The sequence below is a fragment of the Sycon ciliatum genome, chromosome 1 (assembly GCF_964019385.1).
Source record: "Sycon ciliatum chromosome 1, ocSycCili1.1, whole genome shotgun sequence".
Classification (NCBI taxonomy): Eukaryota; Metazoa; Porifera; class Calcarea; order Leucosolenida; family Sycettidae; genus Sycon; species Sycon ciliatum.
This window is the reverse complement of record NC_088643.1, coordinates 85,202,372-85,221,670: the sequence shown is the minus strand read 5'-3', so window position 1 is coordinate 85,221,670 and position 19,299 is coordinate 85,202,372. Positions and strand designations below refer to the sequence as shown.

Genomic DNA, 19,299 nt, shown 5'->3' with positions numbered 1-19,299 from the left:
ACGCACCAAACGAACACACCGAAGGAGGACATGAGACGTAGGTCTACCGGATACTACAACACAGTACCTGGATACCTACTCTACACAATCATGTATTCATGATGATGCCATCAAGTGTACAATAACTCTTGATGCTATGCTATCTTGAAATTAGTTGACTCATTCATCTGTTCATCGGGCCGCGGAAACCCAAAGCAAGTACTTTTTCATCCAATTCCATTGACTGGCTTATAATACAACAGCAGTAGAAACTGCATGGCTGAAAGCTACCCAAACGGTCAAAGAAAACAAAAATAGTGATCTCTCAAAACCAGTTTGATTACCGGTAAATCACTTGAGTACATGAACGTAAATTATGAATATAATTATATCGTTTTGTAGTGCACAAGCTATGCAAGAAAGCATCCATTGTCGAAAGCTGCTTCATCCAGCCTGATGCAGTGCAGCCTCACAAGACACTAAACCCAACAATGACAATGACATAGTGACAGCGCTCTATAACGAATAGCGACCATACAAGACATTAAAAAGAAAGATATCTGCATGTATTTTGTGTGTTTCGTGGATCAACATGTCAGATAAAACACGGTCAAGTCCATGTGTGCAATTAAGAGGCCAAACATGGGTTGAGAGTAATCCTAAAACACGGCAGGAACACACAGTTCAAAACTATCTAAAAAAACAGGAGCAGTTCTGTGATGCAACTGGAGCAAGTTCTGGAGACAGCTGCTACAAGAGTAGTTTTCTTCTATCTACTGCCCATCCGAAGTTCGAGGTGGTTCTTCTGTCTTGGGTGTCTCCATCACTCGGACTTGCTTCTTTACAGTACGCTTTTCAGAGCGCTGTGGTGCTGGCCGGCAAAGGTTGCAGTAGCTGTCACTCTTCTCAGATTTTGAGAACAGGTATAGCGGTCGCTGAAAGCCTAGGGGCAGAATGAAACCAAAAGAAAACATGACAGTAGCCGTACGCTGGATTCAGTTATTTGAATTGAACCACATGTATAACACTCATCATGGAATACTGGCTCTCACGACGTCAGCAGCAAGATACTAGTGATGTAATAACTAACAAGCCGCAATTTCCACGAACGACTATTCGCTCGAATCCCGTAATCGAACAAATGAATAATCTACAATTCCCCAGATATATGTACCAGTGATCATTGCCCAGACACCGCTGGCACAGGGGAGATGACCCTTCACAAGCAGCACTCGTTGTTGTTATCCGATCAAGTCTCAGCACATTAAAGGGGAAGTAAAGGCAAAAATCATTTCACCAGGTATAGTCTTCGGGGTGCTGAGTCGAATGGTCGTGGTCCGCGGAAGCTGAGCCGCTCCCTTCCTACTTTAATCCCAATCGAACTCGCGCACTTCCACCGAAACTGGGTGACTGCGCCCTACGAGATGGGGATTTGTATGCAAAATGTCACTAAATGCGCCATTTCGTTCTTATTTTTTGGTGGTGTGCTGAACATCAATGATACGGTACCTCTCCGGGATGGTTCCTCAATTCCTGTCAAAGAGGCATTACTGGACAAGCATCCGGAGGCTCGGCTAGCACCTTCTGAAGCCATGCTGCCTGGGGATGCCCCCGGTGTTGAATGCATACGTTTCGATGGCCTCACTGCTGAGTTTCTGAAATCCGTGGCGATGCACTCGGAGGGATCTGCAGGTCCGTCTGGGATGGACTCAGCATGTTGGCGGCGGATGTGCTCCTCTTTTAAGGGGGCATCAACCAGTCTGTGCCAGGCTATTGCTGACCTCTCTCGTCTTCTTGCTACCCGTGTTCTTCCCGCTGAAGGCCTGGTGCCGTTTCTGTCTTGCCGGCTGATTGCCCTTGACAAGCAGCCTGGCGTACGTCCTATTGGCGTGGGCGAGGTGATTAGGCGCATAGTATCGAAGGCTATTCTGCGCATTGCTTCCACTGACGTGGAGGCAGCCTGCGGACATCTTCAGAAATGCGCTGGATCACCAGGTGGCATTGAAGCAGCAGTGCATGCCATGCAAGACATTTACAACGAATCGTCCACTGAGGGAGTGCTGTTGGTGGATGCCAGTAACGCATTCAACAGCATAAACCGACAGGCAGCTCTGCATAACATTCAGCGCCTCTGTCCAGCACTATCCACCATTCTTCTAAACTCCTATCAGTCGGAGGCACGTCTGTTTGTCGCTGGTGGTGGGGAGATTTCGTCAAAGGAGGGTACTACCCAGGGAGACCCGCTGTCCATGGCATTTTATGCATTGGCCACACTCCCCATCATTCGGCATTTGCAGCAGCAACACGACGCCGTTAAGCAGATTTGGTATGCGGATGACTCCAGTGGTGCTGGCAGGATGAGAGCGATTCGAGACTGGTGGACAACAATCCAGGAACACGGTCGCCTGTATGGATATTTCACCAATCCGGACAAAACCCTACTTCTCGTGAAGCCCGGATTGGAGGAGGAGGCTTCACATCTGTTTGAAGGCACCGGTGTCCGCATTGTCACCGGCAGCACTAAATATCTGGGCTCATACATCGGGGAGCCTGATGATGTTGCCAGCCAAGTGAGGGAGAGGGTTGATGATTGGTGCAAGGAGCTACGCACATTAGCAAAGTTTGCCAGCACAGAGCCTCACGCGGCTTATGCAGCTTTGACTCATGGCCTGCGGGGTCGTTGGGTCTACCTCTTTCGTACGGTTCCCATTCCGGAGGACGCAGTACACTCGGACGTCTCTTATCCGGGCACCTTGGGACCGGGCACTGCCCGTATCTCAGATTTGCCCGTATCTCAGGATAACTCATCTACCATGACATAACTTCTTCAAAAATGATAATGATACATTGTATCATTATCATTTTTGAAGAAGTTTTTTTGGTGCATATTGCACATGTTCAGGTTACAAAAATAATCCATGGATAAAAATGTATGGATTACTCAGGTCGGCAGTGACAAATATTTTTTAAATAAGCACTTGTGCATTCGGAAAAAAAGTTCAACCCCCCAAATTCGAAGCATTTTTGCCATAGGAACTCAAGCTGAGGGTGGCCGGTAGAGAGACGTGCCCGTATCTGAGGCGTCCGGATAAGAGGCGTTTGAGTGTATCAGCGTTGGACAAGGTAATCGAAACTGAGTTCTTGCCGGCTGCAACTGGTCGAGATGCATTCACCACGGAGGATTTGGTGATGCTCAGGCTGCCGACTCGTTTCGGGGGAATGGCCATTCCACACTTTCACAGCATGAGCGGGACAGAGCGCGACGCTTCCAGAGCAATGACAGCAGCCCAGGTTAGTGAAATTCTGCAACAGAACAACACATCATGGACCAAGCAAGCACCGGAACGTGTTCGGCAAGATGCTATGACAGCCAAGAGGGATTTTGCCAGACAACGCGGCACAGCAAGTGAGGCTGAGTTCCGCCAGCTGCGGCAGTCGGCGTCGGCGGATATGTCGCGTCGTTTGGAGCATTTGTCCTCCCGAGGTGTCTCTAGCTGGCTCAACACACTGCCTATCAGAGAACACGGATATCATCTGTCGAAGGGAGATTTCAGGGATGCGGTGGCGTTGCGGTATGACTGGGCATTGGTTGATGTGCCTACTACCTGCTCTTGTGGCCAACCGTTTAGTCCGGCCCATGCCATGTGTTGCCCTACTGGTGGTTTCCCCACCATTCGGCACAATGAAGTTCGCGATATTCTTGCCGATTTACTTACTGAAGTTTGCTCGGATGTCGCTGTCGAGCCTCAGCTTGCTCCGGTTTCGGGAGAGGTGTTTCTGGCAGCCTCAACTATCACCGCCAACGATGCTCGCGCTGATATCCGGGCTCGAGGGCTGTGGACCAGGGCACAGAATGCTTTCCTGGATGTCCGGGTTTTTCATCCCGATGCTCCGTCCTATGCCACCAAACCTCTCGACAAACTGTTGGCGGAGCATGAGAGGAAGAAGAAGCTGCAGTATGCTGAGCGCATCATCAATGTGGACCGTGGGACATTTACTCCACTAGTTTTCACCACGGCCGGTTGTTGTGCGCCAGAGTGCTCCAGATTTGTTAAGCGCCTGTGTGGCCTCATTTCGAGTGGGGACACGAAGTTGTATGCCCAGACAATGACATATGTCCGGTGTCGACTGGCGTTTGCATTGTTGCGGTCGGCGATCATGTGCATCCGCGGTGCTCGATCGTCATATCACCGTCCTGTGAATGCATTGCGAGAGTTGGCAATCTCGGAGGGCCGGCTGTGAGGTTTTGGAGACGATGGTGGGCAGGACAGTGCCCTTGTATTTTCCTGGTTTTTGTTTTTTGTTTGTTTTTGTTTTTGGTGTTTTTTTGTTTTTGTTTTTTTTTGTTTCTCGTTTTTGCGTTTTTTCACACATACAATTGTTTTCATTTTTTGGTGTTGTGTTCTAATCATTCGCCATGCCACTGTCAATTGTATTCTGTTTGCCCGTAAAAGAGGCCATAGACTCCGACAGGGAGCGAAACAGCTGTCTAGAGGCGTGGAGCAATATTATCTCTGCCATTTCGTTCTTATAAAAGCACGGATGACCGCGATTGGCCCATATGTTGTAGTCTTTTGGATGCTGAGTCGACTGGTTTTGGTCCGAAAAGGCTGCGATGCAGCGTTCCTCCTTTATTCCCAATCGAACATGGTTGAACAAGCGGTCACGTGCTCCTGCGTACACCTGTCACCGTGCCTGCAGGGTACAACTTACTAGCCTGTTAGACCTTTTTTGGGTGCACTCCTGTCACTCGAGTTGAACCTTGGTGTGAAAGTTGTCGCCTGCTGGCGTGGTGACCAGGTGATTTGGGCACCCAGGAGCACGTGATTTTGATTTTTGCCTTGACTTCCCCTTTAAATGAGTGTTACTCGCCGAACATGTACAAACATCATGTTTGGCAAAAAATTAATCCGTTGGATCCAATCAACCCTGCTCCGGAGCAGGGTTGCTCGGATCGAAAGCCGATGAATCTGGATCCGGATTCGACCAATTGATCATTGCAAATTGAGTGGATTCTACTAGCTTATAGCCTAAGTTGCCTGGCCATATTCCATCATGTGCTACCCGTGCGCACGTGTACATGTAGATCATAGACACTACATGCATGCATGCAACTCAGAATGATTCCGGACCGAAAACTGGGACAGGCAGTAGAGTATCTATAATGTGCAACATATAAAAGCAAACAGAAATAAGACTAAGGAGCAGCAACACTGCTACAACGGATAGAAATATACCACAGCCAGCTATACAGTACTAGGAGTAGTAGGCCGTGGTATATTTTATGTTAAAACAAATATCGGTGCTATACCTTTTGCCTCATGCTTCGGTGTGGGAAGGCTCTCCATGCTTGCAAACCCAACCATCTTCATCAGGTAATCTTGAAACATTTCTGGCAGTAACTCAATCTTCCGATATTGTTGCCAGGTGCGCAACTGAACAGTAGCAAGCCAGACCAGGAGACACAGCAAGATAGAACAATGTTATAAATAGGTAACACATCATTCAGCTCAAGTGCAACTAACATTCGAAAAAGGTCAAAATGACACCAATGTCACTTGATGTACACCAACGTAATTCCACACGTTTTGGAGTACACACACACATATACACATCCACACAAACACATCCACACCCACACACACTCTTGGATGTGCCACGGTAAAACAGATACACTCACAGGCACACGCATGCACGCACACTTGCCAAACGTGCACACTTGTGCAGGTGCAATCGACACTAGTTCACTATAGGCGTATACATTTTGCTGGATGTTGCTCTGATACTCTAGGAAGCACCAGCTTCCCCAGGATCGGCGGGGAATCGCCATCGGGACGTGGGAACATGATTCCAAACAAGAACTCATGGTTGTTGTTCTTCACCCATACTTCATCACTTTACACTCGCCCACTGACACACATGCATACTGTAAATCAACAAATTTTCGCTGGCGATTTAATTTCACTGATTTCGCCGGTCGATGTCAATCGGCCAAAATTAATCGCCGGCCAAAATTTGTCACCCGAACCAAATGTCAGTTTGGGTCACTCTTATGCTGCCAGACTCTCTGTAAAAACTGCGTACAGTAGACAGGGGTCTCCAAACTACACAGACCTTTGTACTACTATACTACTAGTACATGCGCACACGAAACATCGATCACTTTTTTGGACTCTTGCACGCCTACGGCGAAAGTTTAGCGGCGGCGAAAAGTGTTTTTTGGAGATCGGCGAAAGTTTTTCACCGGCGAAAATTTGTTGATTTACAGTATACACACGCCAGGTTCCACATTTTACGGCTGGGTTAGCTGACAAAGAGTTAGTCAAGTGGCGTGCCTGCGGTACAACTGTGCACATCCATGCTTATGAGACAAGCTGATCACTCACACTAATTACACACATGGACTAGGCCTAAGCAAAGTACTGAACCTATTTCGAAGTACAGTTCTGACCAGAGAAATCCAACCTCATGAACAAAGTAGCACCATAATAGAGTTCACAGACTAGTGTGGTTAGTGCAGGGGCTGCGAAGTGCCATTCCGACATTATTTTACTCATGAGATTGGATTTCTTTGGCCAGTACTGTAGCAGCACCATGCAGAGTTACTCACTTACCGTCAGTTTACACTTCTTAGCATACGAAGACCATATCTGTGGCTCCAGAATGAGTGAGCCACCCGGCATGAGCTGGTGATACGCGCGATGAAAAAGTGTTTTCACACCTGCGTCGCCCCAGTTCAGATGAATCCATTTTGTTATGCTAAGCGCTAGGATGACATCATATTCTGGCTTCTGAGTTGTACACGCCAGCTCAACATTGCCGCTGACGTAATTCTCCTAAGATTGACATCACACATCACAGAAAGACCAGACACAGTCAACCCTAGCCCACTGATATATAAATATATATTCTTGCTTTCTACTTTTATTAGTGGCTCAATACCCGAGAGCGAAACAGTTGCTGTCCACAGACTTGAGTATAATATATATATATATATATATATTTTTTTTTGGTGAAGACAGGTACTCATGATCTGAGGTGGACGGAATCTAAATAGTAAGACAAAATCGTCCCATCAATCCCAATATTTACACAAATCCACAACATACACAACCAGCAGAGTCAGTGCATATCACAAAGCCATGGGTTTCGAATAGCTAACATCAGTTTCAGCAGTAAGACATTGACCATGAGTGAGCCAATCAACTAGTACATGGCAAGAAGTAGGGTATTGGGAACGTGACCATTATTGGGAAGTGGTCTAAGTTCCAAGGTGGTCGTATTTCCTACACTGACTGAACAGCTATGCACAACACAATATTTAGCCAATATTAGTGACTGCCACGTCACCGCATGCTACTCAGGCCATGATGAGCCCTCAGGCAATCGCCACATCATGCTGAAGTCTGCTACCAGCAGAAAGTGAAGTAAATAGAATAGTCACACACATGATGTAACATTGCATAAGGCTTGCATGATGCATTGAAGAGTTCAGGTGGTGGTGAGACTGGACTTGGAGATAGCGGGTGAACGTTAGGCTGGACGATTGTCGAGAATACGAATGAAGCAATGATACTGTAGCATTCTGACAAGATCTCATCCAAATGATCACGAACCGAATTCAATGTGACCGGCCGAGATTTAGGTTTTTTTTCTTTTTTTCTTTTTCGAAATGCAGTCCAGAGACCAGATTTCAACGGAGTATAACGTATTCACACTATATTTCCAATGCCAATTTTGAGGAGGCTTCTACTAGAGGGGCTTTATTGTTCAATGCATACTGGTCTTCCAATCTAATCCCTAAAATTTTAATATTCAAAGCAACTCCTCGGCCTCGGGTTCGTTCACATGCACTGCGTCGACCTGGAAATGTACTGGTATGTACATGTGATGCTTTGTACCCATTTGAGTCACCTTACTGTACCCAACATGGCACAACCTGGTCACCCCATGCTTTGCGAATAGTAGTACTTGCTTCTATTCGAGGGGGGGGGGGGGGGGATATCATTTCAAACGGTCGTTGCATGAGCTATTATTCAAGAAGGGCTTCTAATCGAGTGAGTACGGTAATTATAATAATGTAAACTACTGCTTACCTCTGTAAATGAGACATTCATTGGGAATCCTTTGCCGACGACAGGTTTCGGAGGAGGTCGCAAAAGTGGAGAAGCAAGGGGCCCATACGACAACTTGAAAGACAGTGGAAAGTCACGCTTTGCAGGTACTGGCATATCCTTCTCCGATTCTGTTGCTACAATGTAGTGCCGTACATTCTTCTCAGCAGTTTCCACCAGGGTGCGGTCGACGTCAACACCGATGATACTTGCCGGGTTCAAGTCTCTGGCAATAGAAAGCGTGACATGACCGGTGTTACAGCCAATGTCCAGGCAGGCTTTATCACAGAATATAGCTTTCGGGAAGCTCTTGAGGCGTTCGTCCGATTGTCCTGTCGGATTTCGATAGCCATAATATCTGTTGTAATTTCCCATTGCAAATTTGGCGTCCTGCGGTCTGAACGTGAGGCCGTTTGGATCCACCATGTGCGAATCAGGGCCTGTACTTGCCTTCTTTTTCTTCTTCTTTTTTCGCACAACTCTTCCACCATCATCAGTTGACTCGCCATCGTTGGAGAAAGATCGCTTTCGGCGGCGTCCACCAGTATCATCCTTCTGTTCATCCCCTGTGGATTGCTTGCGCTTCTCTTCACGCTTCATAGCAGCAACTTTACGCTGGTGTTTCTTTCGTTCCCGCCGTGCTTCCTTTTTGTCATCCGAGAGTAATCGGAGAGGATCTTCCACATGCCTAGGCTGTTCAGATGTTTGCGGAGTGTCCTCGACTGGCTTGCGTACATATTCCTCTGGTTCATCATCTCCACTCTGACTATCATCAGCATCCACGTGAGCTGAATTAAGGTTCAAGGGATCTGAAATGTCGCCACCATAGAAGACATGAAAGGCAGCCACACTTGACGTAGCCCTACGATGTCTTTTCTTGGGTGTTCTTTCTCTACCTTCGGAAGTAAAACGTCTCCTTCCACCAGCTCCATGAGAAACTCTCCTCCCCTTACTCGGAGGTGGAGCGCTTTTAACTTCAGCCATTCTCTAGCTTTTTCAACAATCCCGGGCAAGCAGCTAAAGGGAACGCAGTCCAGAATTATATTTCAACAAGACAATCATGTCAATCTACTTATACTTGCTGCCAAACGTTCAAACGTCGTTGTCATTCTCTATTCCATTTTTTTCTTTTTCATCCCATGTAAAATCATTGCCTGCCAGGGAAATCCCCGCAATCACACGTGTTGCAAGCTGTATGATCGCGGTTGATTCAAAAACTGTCAATGGGGTTTTTTGACTTTCGGCTTGTAATTATTTTGAGTGCAAATGGATGAAAACGAGCAGCGATACCATGTACCAAATGTTTGCAGACTCAAAAAGGCAAGAGTATAAGAAATCAATCTCAAACTTTGACGATGTGAGTGAGGATGCGCTTGGTATTCTTGCCATCGGACTTCCCACCATGACCAGGCGAGTGGAAAGGTTTCTTGATGGAGTGAGTAATTACTGCTCACATAATCACTGTACAATGCACCATGAACCTACTACCAACGGCCATAATCAACTACTGAATATGTACTACCGCTGTATTGGATTCTCATCAAGCCCCGGATCCCGGACGTGTCCATCATCAAAGCTTGACCGTCCCCCTCATTCCGAGTTATGTTATTCTTTGGTAAGATTATGATAGGATACATTATAGGTTTCGCAAACTCCATTGCACCATTTCCATTATCACTACACTCAGTCCAAACACTCTTGCATGGTCTCTGTGCTGCAGAAGTCACTTTGGGTTCTTATTCACCAAATTTTCAGGCCTCGCCCATCATCAGGGTGAACCAGTTTATTTTGTTGCAGTGCAGAGACCATAATACCATGTACATACATGTACATGTATGTGTGAGTGTTCAGCACAGATGAGTGTTACTGTGTATTCGATTGTACCGTATTATCTCTAATATAAGCACGGTCCTTTATTTTTTCAATGTACCTCCGCCCCGTGCTATTATTGGAGACGTTCCTTTATTGGAGACTGTTCCATTATTATTTCAACCTCATTTCAGAGGCTTGTTGCCATGCCGAATTCATGTCAGACACACACATTTCAGGGTTTTTTCGCCAGTACAGATAATGAATTTACACAGTGTGCTTATAATGGAGACTGAGCACTTTATTTTTTGAATGCCGCCCCAAGGTGTTCTATTATTGGAGACGTGCTATTATTGGAGACTGTGCTTATATTAGAGATAATACGTTATGCACTTGCATTTTCTCGTGCTACATGTATTTACGGAAATAATAATTGCTGTATTTTCTAACGTAGCTCTGCACGCATGGCAATGCATATCAAAATCCCATTGCCTTGGTGCAGCCATGAAGGGGGGGGGGGGGGTTGCCCTCCTCCAGAGATTTTTTAATTGGTCCCATATCTTTACACCACTACGGATTGCAGCAGCAGGATCAACAACAACAACAATAACAACCACAACAACAACAACAGCAGCAACAACAACAGCAACAACAACAACAACGTGTATTGGCCACAGGCCATCGTGAGAATAAAATATTTCAAACGTGCCATCACTGAGGACAGCTGTACCATTGTTGACAAATTTTGTGGTTTTAATGTCTGCATAGCGATCTTCGCATATCTTCGTGACAGGAGACTTAATTTCTTTGTGTGCCATGTGTCCATCATCAGTCAGTCCTCGGGATGTCTCGATGAGCTGCTCACCAACATCAACTGATGCTGTCCCATGTATCTTGGGAATTGCTAGATATCGTATGAGCACTGATGTTACCAGTACTTGTACAAGTTTGTTGTCTTTCTGTTTCTTCTTTACAGGTGGTTGTCACTTGTGACTTTCGAGAATATTATTCGGAGCCAATGCTGTCCAGTTCGAGGAGGGGCACTGGAGAGTGGAAGAATGTGGCTTTCAGCATATGCCAGGTACATGTATGGTTCTTTTCTCTGCTGTAGAAACTCATCATGTCTGCTCTCTGCTCCTCTGTCGCTTTCTGTCCGGTGAATACGTTGCACAGGCTTCCTGTTTTACTCTTGTTTAACACACGGCTGCCACTCCTACCACTGATCACTTTATCAGCTATTCATTCTTTATTTCTTCTGTCAGCTTTTCCTGGCTCGTAAGTCTGCCAATAATCATGGGAAGTCGGGCAGTAGCCAACAACGACAAACTAAATAATAAAGAGAGAAGAGAGCACTGCAAGAGGAAGCAATACTGGAGTGATGAATTACGTGTGGCGAAAAAGATGGTGCTTGAATTCCTTGATAGTTGAACACGTTTGAAGGCCGGTTGGCAGGGCTGACCAGAGGAAGTGTGGCGTGAAGAAAGGATATTTCGGTATTAGGGGAGCAATTAGCACGGGCAAAGACAGAGCATTTCGGGTTATTTACTTTATTTTATTCCCGTAGCTATGCAGAAGACGTTACTTCAGTAACGTCTGGCGCTAGCCAGGGTCCACACAGCTTTAATTTGGTGTTTGTTTGCTTGTTTGTTTGTTTGTTTGTTTGTTTGTGTCACGCTTGGCGCTACCCCGTATCTGTCCCGTACCGTACCGTACCATCAAACACAGCTGGCCACATACAGCTGGCCGCAATATTCAAATAGGGCTTTCAAACGCAAGATCGTAACGTGAAGCTACTTGGAAGAAGGAGTATGAATGCAAAGTGTACGGGGGAATGCATGTAGGACGATAGTGCGGGTTCGAATCCCTGGTTATGCCTAAAAATAGGAGAATTGAAAAATTTATAACATCCCTATGCTTTCTTTGCCGTCATCAAGGCGGTAGACGGTGTCGTATTACCCTCGACCGTACCTGTCCCGTACCTGTCCCGTACCATACCGCACCATCAAAGACGGCTGGCCACAATGCATATTCAAATAGGGCTTTCAAATGAAAAGATCATAACGCGAAGCAACTTGGAAGAATTAGTAGGTATGGGAAGTGTATCGGGGGATGCATGCAGGGCAATAATGCGGGTTCGAATCCCAGGTTATGTCTTAAAAAAAAGGAGAAATTTATAAGAATTTATAACATCCCTATGCTTTTTTTGTCTAGATCATCAAGGCAAAAAAGCATAGCGTAGGGCCCTGAGCTTCCAAGCTCTCTCGTTTATTCTTCTATTCCATGATGGCGTGATGCCGATAAGGAAGATTGATAATTGTGATAGAACTGATACTAGCCAGAAACAGCTAGATGGAAATTAATCCAGGGATGCTATGACCAATGCGGGGACAATAGCAGGGATGATCGAGATAGTTAAAGACACGTTTGATATATCAGAAACCAAGAGGGTGTGCAGAGCAGGAACAGGTACTGCTCAAAAGAAGGCTGGATGTATTGTGTCGGAAAGAATTTCTACGAGGTTGGGCTGTGATGCCGATAGGGAGTGAGTTGTAAAGGGTGAGGGCACTGTTGATGGGGTAGTCTCGGTGCCTGTTTGTGTGTGTGGGAGTCCGATGGAGTAGGCCCTTGTCTGTCGAAGGGTATATGGTTGGTGTTGATGTTGTGGTGCAAGATGTGGTTGTTGCAGATGTGGTGGGGAGGTTTGGTGGTGGATGTCCCATGCTGGTAGAGCTTGCTTAACAAGGAGTCGTGAGCTACGGGTGGGGAGCTTTGCATGATGGAGGAGAGAACTGTATTGAACTGGTGCAAAGAGGGGAATCCGAAGGCGAATGTGTATAGCACGGCGCTGAATTCTCTCCAGTGTGTCCCGCTGTTGCTGTGCGGTGTCGGAGAGGGCAAGGCTGCCGTATTCGAGAACGGGTCGGACGTATGTCGTGTATATTGATAATAGGCTGAAAGCATTCAGTTTGCCATGTGTCTTGTGGAAGTTGGTGCAGTAATTTCTTGGCTTTGTTGGTAGCTTGTATAATATGTTGGGTCCATCACATATCATCTTAGAGTGTAACGCCCCAAGGTGCCTATGTTAGTGGAACTGCTGGAGAAGGGTCGAGTGGAGTGTGATGTGTTAGATGTGTTGGGTTGGGTTGGAAGGAAAGGACGACGGTTTTCGTGGTGTTGACAAGGATATGCCAATCATTCAACCACCTTCCTGCTGCGTCAACGGCGCGTTGGAGGAATGCAGCTGATAAATCCCTTGTGTGGTGCGCCGTGATGAGTGCCGTGTCATCCACAAACTGACTGCATTTGGTGTGCAAGTTTGTACATGCTGGGAGGAGGTCGATCGTGTACACGAGGAAAAGAAGAGGCCCCAGGGCAGAGAGTACTGCAGCTGGAATTGATTTCCATGACGACATAGTGGAGCCAGCCTTGACGCGTTGTCGGTGGCGAGTCGGGTAGCTTTTGAGCCAGGCAAGGGCAATGTCACGGACACCAAGGTGCTCGAGTCTTGCCAGGAGGCTGGCATACCAGATTCAGTCAAATGCCTTTCATAGATCAAAGAAGCACACTCACACAGGCTGACCGGCATCTCGGCTGGCGGAGATCTCATGAACTAGACGGGAGAGCTGAAGTTCAGTGCTGTCCTTGAATCGAAATCCAGATTGGTCGTCTGGTAGGTGGGACTCGATGTGGGTATAGAGGCGTTGGTGGACAATCCTCTCCTGAACTTTGCTGACAACACTCTGGAGCGAGCTTGGCCTGTAGCTGGTGATCTCTGCACAAGAGGCTTTCTTGTGCAGAGGACTGAGAGTGGCATCGCGCCAATCTTACGGCTGCTCGCCTCGCACAAATGACTCATTGAAAAGCGTTGCGAGGGAGCATGAGATTTCGGCTGCAGGGATCTTTTTAAAAGCAATTTCGTTGGGAGGCCATCGTATCCAGCCGACTTCCGGAAATCAAGAGCAGAAGAGGGTTGCTCTAATGGAAACAATCCAGTTATACTTAGCAAGGTGTTTGGGGCTTCCGTCATGGATTTGCAATAATTCATGTGTACTTTGTCTACTGGTCTGAAACGGGACGGCCTGGGATCACGTGTAGCAGATTTCTCACCTACTTCAATTTGTGCGAATAACTGACTTTCCGAATCATTCCACAGCAGCCGCGTACAGCAATACACACTCTGTGGGCGTCGTCCAGCCCAAGTAACTGAAATGATGATGGTGATAAAGCAGTGGCAAAACCTCCCTTTTTGCAGCTGTTGAAGGGCTGCTGCAGAAGGCTAGCCAAGTGGCTGAGGTGTGTGAACAAGTCTAAAGTAAAATTTCTTATCCATCGCATCAACTAGTGCTTGTCGCTTATTGTCTTTCGATAATGTTCTGTTTTGAGTGGGAAAACTTGCAATAACATTCATCTTGCATATGCTCCAGGTACATATGTGCCTAGACACCATACCTGGGATGTTGAGAGAGAATGCATTTATAGTTGGTAACACGGAAAACATGTAAACCGACCAAATACACCACTTGATGTGGAGAGCGCTCGCACTCGCACAAGGAAGTTTTCCGGAGCCCTATAGTCCATTCATAAAAAGATGGGCCTTGGCTCTGGCGAGCTCCCAATTTTTGCTATTTTATGGTACGTGGTGCAGTGCTGCGAAATTTGAAACTTCAAAAGGGTCCAAAAAAGGTACCTCAACTGGGGTTGGAACCACACAATGTACTCGTACTGTTGCAAGTAGAGTGAAACGGCCTGGATTTTCCCAATTCAGTTCTCTTGGAGCAAATTTGGCCGAAATCCTATTCTTGTTACGGTTTGCTTTTTGGAGAAATAGACTTCAGAAACATAATTGGAAGAGTATTCCATAGGCGAGTGCCAAAAAAATTCTAAAAAAACTGAAAGTTTGACCCATTAATGGCCAAAAGCTAGAAGTCCATCTTCTTATGAATGGACTGTAGCTTTTTATTACTTCATAACGTAGGACTGTCATGCCACGGATGGCGCACCAGTTCAAAGCAGGTCTGGTGTACATCTCTGTGGGAGCACTTCTGATCCTCAAAACTAGAAGGAGCCGAAAGGTAGAAATTCCCAAATCAGCGCAAATACTGCTGCAACCATTTACGTGTAGCTGATAGCATCAAAATAGTGGTTCGAAATATTTCTTGTCCAGTAAGTAACGAATAAACAATTATAATCATTTTAGCACTATCGGGCATGTGGTTGTTGAGCTGATATGCACCTTTTAAACTTTTGTTCTTGTAGGAGCACTGGAGAAACCACCTCCATACTTCTCCAATACCTGACCTGGAAAAATTCATCTCTGATTATGGTGAGTAATGTGTGATTTCAGAAATGTCTGTTCGCTTTCCTCTCTGGAATTATTACTTGCATGGGCTGTAGTACTGTGGGTGGCAATGTATGTGACCATAGAGAACCCAAGCTGCATGTTTACTCATTACTTCAAACCTAAACTAGGTATAGCCTCGACTTAGGGCCCTGGAGCCGGTATAATGTAACAGGCTATTGAGTGTGATGTGCTTCTGCAGTGATTTGCTGCACTGCCACCAAGGCCAAAGAAGCATTGAATCATTTCAATGTCCTCACAACACCGTGTCCTTGCACAATTGGCGTGTATACCCCGCGGAGCATGATACATAGCAATTAAAAAAGGGTTTGCTCCCCCACTGGATCATGGAGCTCGCGCTTTTCAGCCGACTTGACTTGGCACTTGACTAACTCACGACTGCCATCCAGAGCACACTGGAAGTCCATCTAACCTTCGACTCGCAAAAATTGCAAGAAAGTACCATTCCCTGCTCACTACACAGTGTTTCGGGGAATTCGCTCCCCATCACTTGAGCTTGAGAAGGCTGAGGAAGATTGTACCTGAAGAGCATCACTTATATAGTGCTCTCCAGGTCCAAACATCACCAGGGATACAAACTCGTCGTGAGTCAGTCAAGAGTCAGTCAAGTGTCAAGCCAAGTTGGCTGAAAAGCGCGAGCTCCATGATCCAGTGGCCCGGGGGGGGGGGGGGGGGGGGGGGGGGGAGCAAGCCCTTTGCTATACAATTATCGCCGAAGTCGCTACCACTATTTCGTAGCATGATACAGTCATGTTGTTTTTTCCTGATATTCTACTGTTTCTTTGGACAAGAATAACGATAAAGTTGCGATCCTAAACTCCTAATCCACACAGTTACTGTGATTGGCACAGAAGCCCTGTGCCGGTGAAACATTGTGTATTGAGCAGAGAGCGATGCTTTCTTGCAGGCTTGCCAAGTCGAAGGCTCGACATGCTCCTCTGACCTCATGTGCTCCGGATAGCAGCTGCGAGCCAGTCAAGTGTCAAGTAGTTTGGCAGAAGTCGTGAGCTCCAAGAAGAACACTGATGAGACAAGCGTTCGCTTGAAGTAGTGACCTAGAATTCCAAGCTCTATTGGATACAGCACAGCTTATTCACTTGGTATAAATATGGACAAGAAGAACTCCCAGTATTGCAAACAAATACATGTGCCATCGGTCGCGTGATGTGCGTCCTGAAGAGGTTTGACTGTGTTTCAGTTGTGGGGAATGCAATCCAGACTGTTATACACTTGCGGTGCCGAAGGCAAGCCTTGGTGCCCTGAGTGCTCTGATCTACAGATAGTGCACCATCAAAATCAGTTCGCATTCTGTGATGTTTGGGAGTCAACCCTCATGTGCGCTCAAACCAACTGCCATCAATAGCATTGACTCACTCATGACACGGGTAGCAGAAGAGAAGGGCATAGGCTCCCCCAGACACCTGTCTATGCTGCAGGGCCTGCTGGAGAGCCGGGTCAGCCGGGTCACGCGCCCGGCTGGGGAACTGCACGACCTGGCTGAACAGATAACACCGGGTCCAGTCTGACCCGGCTGAAAAATGTCTCAAACTGACAATGGATTCCTAAAATACCGGTATTTTACGACTCGCGGACCCCATCTGTTGCAAATCTAGCACAACCGTACACACTAGATAGAGTCTACAAGCGACAGAAACTCGGCTAGGGAGTAGGGTCAACTGGTTCGAGCACGATCTGGCCAGCGGCGAGCAGGAAGTCAGGACATTCAAAGTCGATGGGCAGGCAGTCAAAAGCGTAACTTTGGCTATAGCTTTTGACACAGTTGCAAGTTTTGAGCAGGCTTTTTGGTTGTTTTTCTGCTGGATGATCTGACCCAGCTTGACCCGGCTGGCCTGCATGCGCCAGGTACACTCTGACCGGGCTGTATTGAATGTCTAGAGCAGGCCCTGTGCTGCATACTTGTTTTCTTTCTTTTCTGTTGCCTCCCTTCTCGTCAACCCAGTCTGTACGAATCTCTGCCTGGTACCAACCATTCAGCTTCTCCAAGTTGCCCATGCCGCTGCTGGTATCGCTGTCCGCCCCCCCCCCCCTCCCCCCCTCTCTCCTTTTTCCTTCTCCCCCATGGCATGTGCCCTTTGCCTTGATCCTGAGAGGTTTGGTCGGGGAGCGCACTGCACCTCACCTGCATGCCTCACGTAGCACCTACACACCCTTTCAACGGTTGTCCTGTTTTTGGATTGTGTTCTGGAGGTGGAGCTTACTTCCTTCCGGCAACCTAATACGGGAAGTAGTCATGTATACTCCACAGTCCACACCCTCAATCCAGATGTGTGCAAGCAGAAGGAATACAAAACATGGTTGTTACTTGTATGTAACATCACTCACACTCTTCCCTAAACCACACTCACGCACACGCACATACTTGCACCACTCCCGGCATACTTCATTTTATACAAACCGCTAGCGCTCCCTATGTGTTCAAAATAAGTTGTATTAGTCATAGCCAGCAATCATGTTTTACATTATTGTTTCTAAGTCTGTAGTCCTTTTTCTCAGAATGCTCAGACTTATAAAACGCTGTGGTCCAAGTACGAGTTGTCTCGCCATGACAGGTGTAATGATGTACAACTGGCACTACCAGCACCGGTGCACCGTCACATCGCGGTTCAGGTGGTATATCTGTGCTAAGTAGAGCTACCAGGCCTGCAGGGTAGACCTCTACAGCCATGAATAAACTCTGTCTCAGTGTCTGTAGACTGTACCGTGCCACAACAGCAGAAATGCACAAGTACAGTGTGTTTGAAGACGTGCGTTGTCACGCGTCGTAACGACGTCGTTGTGTGTTGTTGGCGTTGCGAACGTTGCAGCAATGCAGTAGATTTACGCGCTGACACTGATTGCGTTGTGGTACGAGCCAGGAGATACAGATTTTTTATGATTACATTTCACTGATTTTTTCCGTCTCCGGCCTCCTCTAGCTCTACGCCCCGCTGTCGTTGTATTCTCGATCTCCCTTGCACGTTTGCGGGCGGCGTTGCCGCTATGTCGTTCAGGATTTCTGGAACTTCCAAAGCATTATCCATCGGAAGTGGATCTACAACTTGAAACCTGGCCTTTGCTCAACCGGTGTGCGCGCTCTGATGCTCACTGCATCGGGTGCGAAAGTCGCGCCTGTTGCTAGAGCCGTTCACACCTGGAAAGCGTAGCCGCTTGTCGTGTCTGACTAGAACCCACCCGGATGAGCCAGCGCGAAAATGTCGCTGTCGGTGACGGTCAAGAGTGCGAAGGATCTTCCCAATCTAGAAAGCTTTGGGAAGAGCGATCCCCTTTGCGTCCTGCACTTTCAAGGTACAATACATGACATTCTATGTTGACTTGCTGGACGGGGAGTTGTTCACTGTGATCATTGCCGTCACACCTGCTATCAGCTAAGACTTTCCAAGTCTTGTTCTGGTTCTGCCGGCATGATAATCATGATAATTGTAAATGTGGCATGTCCGCGTTAGCTGTCGAGGCGCGTAGCGGAACTGGCAAGCGGCGACAGGTGGCGATGTACCGGTGTCCGACTAATGATAATATTAATTTTGATGCCAAAAGTGATCTTCCGAACTTCCGGACATATACCTGGTACCCATACCATTACTCTGCATTAGGCTGCTGTGTAGATCTACGCTAAAGAACATGAACAGACTCAGTAGGGGCTAGACTAGCGTCACAGACACAGTATGAGTGCTAGCTGTGATTTAGGCATGGTATTTTCCTGAGTATAAGCCGCACTCTAAACACCAGTACACGTAATTCACCCGAAAAAGTCGAGGTGCAGCTTATACTACGCTGATCAAATTAACAGTGATAAAATAGGGTAGATGTCTGCATTTCGTGACAACAAAATCCGGATGCGGCTTATGCTCCGGAAAATACGGTAGTGAACAACTCAATATTATTGTCTTTTCATTGACACTGATTCTGCATCAGTTCATGTAACATCCACATTGCCTGTACTAGTATAGGGTACAGGGAGTGCCCAGCTTTTACTTTTATGTTACGGTAACACTGGAGACTGCAGTATGTGCTGACCCA

The 19,299-nt window shown here is 47.0% G+C and overlaps 3 protein-coding genes across 4 annotated transcripts in view; 2 read left to right on the top strand and 1 right to left on the bottom strand.

Annotated features, from left to right (window-relative positions):
* Positions 1-278: 278 nt before the first annotated feature.
* On the bottom strand, positions 279-9,192 carry LOC135806020 (7SK snRNA methylphosphate capping enzyme-like). The gene is made up of 4 exons (XM_065320152.1): positions 8,076-9,192; positions 6,594-6,815; positions 5,291-5,414; positions 279-922 (listed from the first exon to the last, which is right to left on the bottom strand). The coding sequence occupies exons 1-4, from the start codon at positions 9,075-9,077 to the stop codon at positions 753-755; spliced, it is 1,518 nt and encodes a 505-aa protein (XP_065176224.1). The 5' UTR covers positions 9,078-9,192; the 3' UTR covers positions 279-752.
* On the top strand, positions 1,404-2,801 carry LOC135806755 (uncharacterized). Its single transcript, XM_065320979.1, has one exon. The coding sequence runs from the start codon at positions 1,404-1,406 to the stop codon at positions 2,799-2,801; it is 1,398 nt and encodes a 465-aa protein (XP_065177051.1).
* A 177-nt stretch (positions 9,193-9,369) lies between the features above and the next one.
* The window catches only part of LOC135806018 (myoferlin-like), a 74,082-nt gene continuing 64,152 nt past the window's right edge, over positions 9,370-19,299 (top strand). The window contains exons 1-3 of one of the 2 annotated variants that reach the window (XM_065320149.1): positions 9,370-9,708; positions 10,879-10,983; positions 15,159-15,225. In XM_065320149.1, the coding sequence (XP_065176221.1) occupies positions 9,385-9,708; positions 10,879-10,983; positions 15,159-15,225 (496 nt within the window). In that variant the 5' untranslated portion in view covers positions 9,370-9,384. Of the gene's footprint in view, positions 9,709-10,878; positions 10,984-15,158; positions 15,226-18,102; positions 18,568-19,299 lie in introns of those variants that run through there. The other variant, XM_065320150.1, reaches the window with a different exon arrangement.

Excerpts from the sequence above, each read along its gene's own strand:
- LOC135806755 (XM_065320979.1), top strand. The coding sequence starts at position 1,404 with ATGGGGATTTGTATGCAAAATGTCACTAAATGCGCCATTTCGTTCTTA.
- LOC135806020 (XM_065320152.1), bottom strand. The coding sequence starts at position 9,077 with ATGGCTGAAGTTAAAAGCGCTCCACCTCCGAGTAAGGGGAGGAGAGTT. Across the intron at positions 6,816-8,075 it reads TGAATGTCTCATTTACAGAG|GAGAATTACGTCAGCGGCAA; the intron begins GTAAGCAGTAGT and ends TGTCAATCTTAG. Across the intron at positions 5,415-6,593 it reads CTAAGAAGTGTAAACTGACG|TTGCGCACCTGGCAACAATA; the intron begins GTAAGTGAGTAA and ends GCTACTGTTCAG.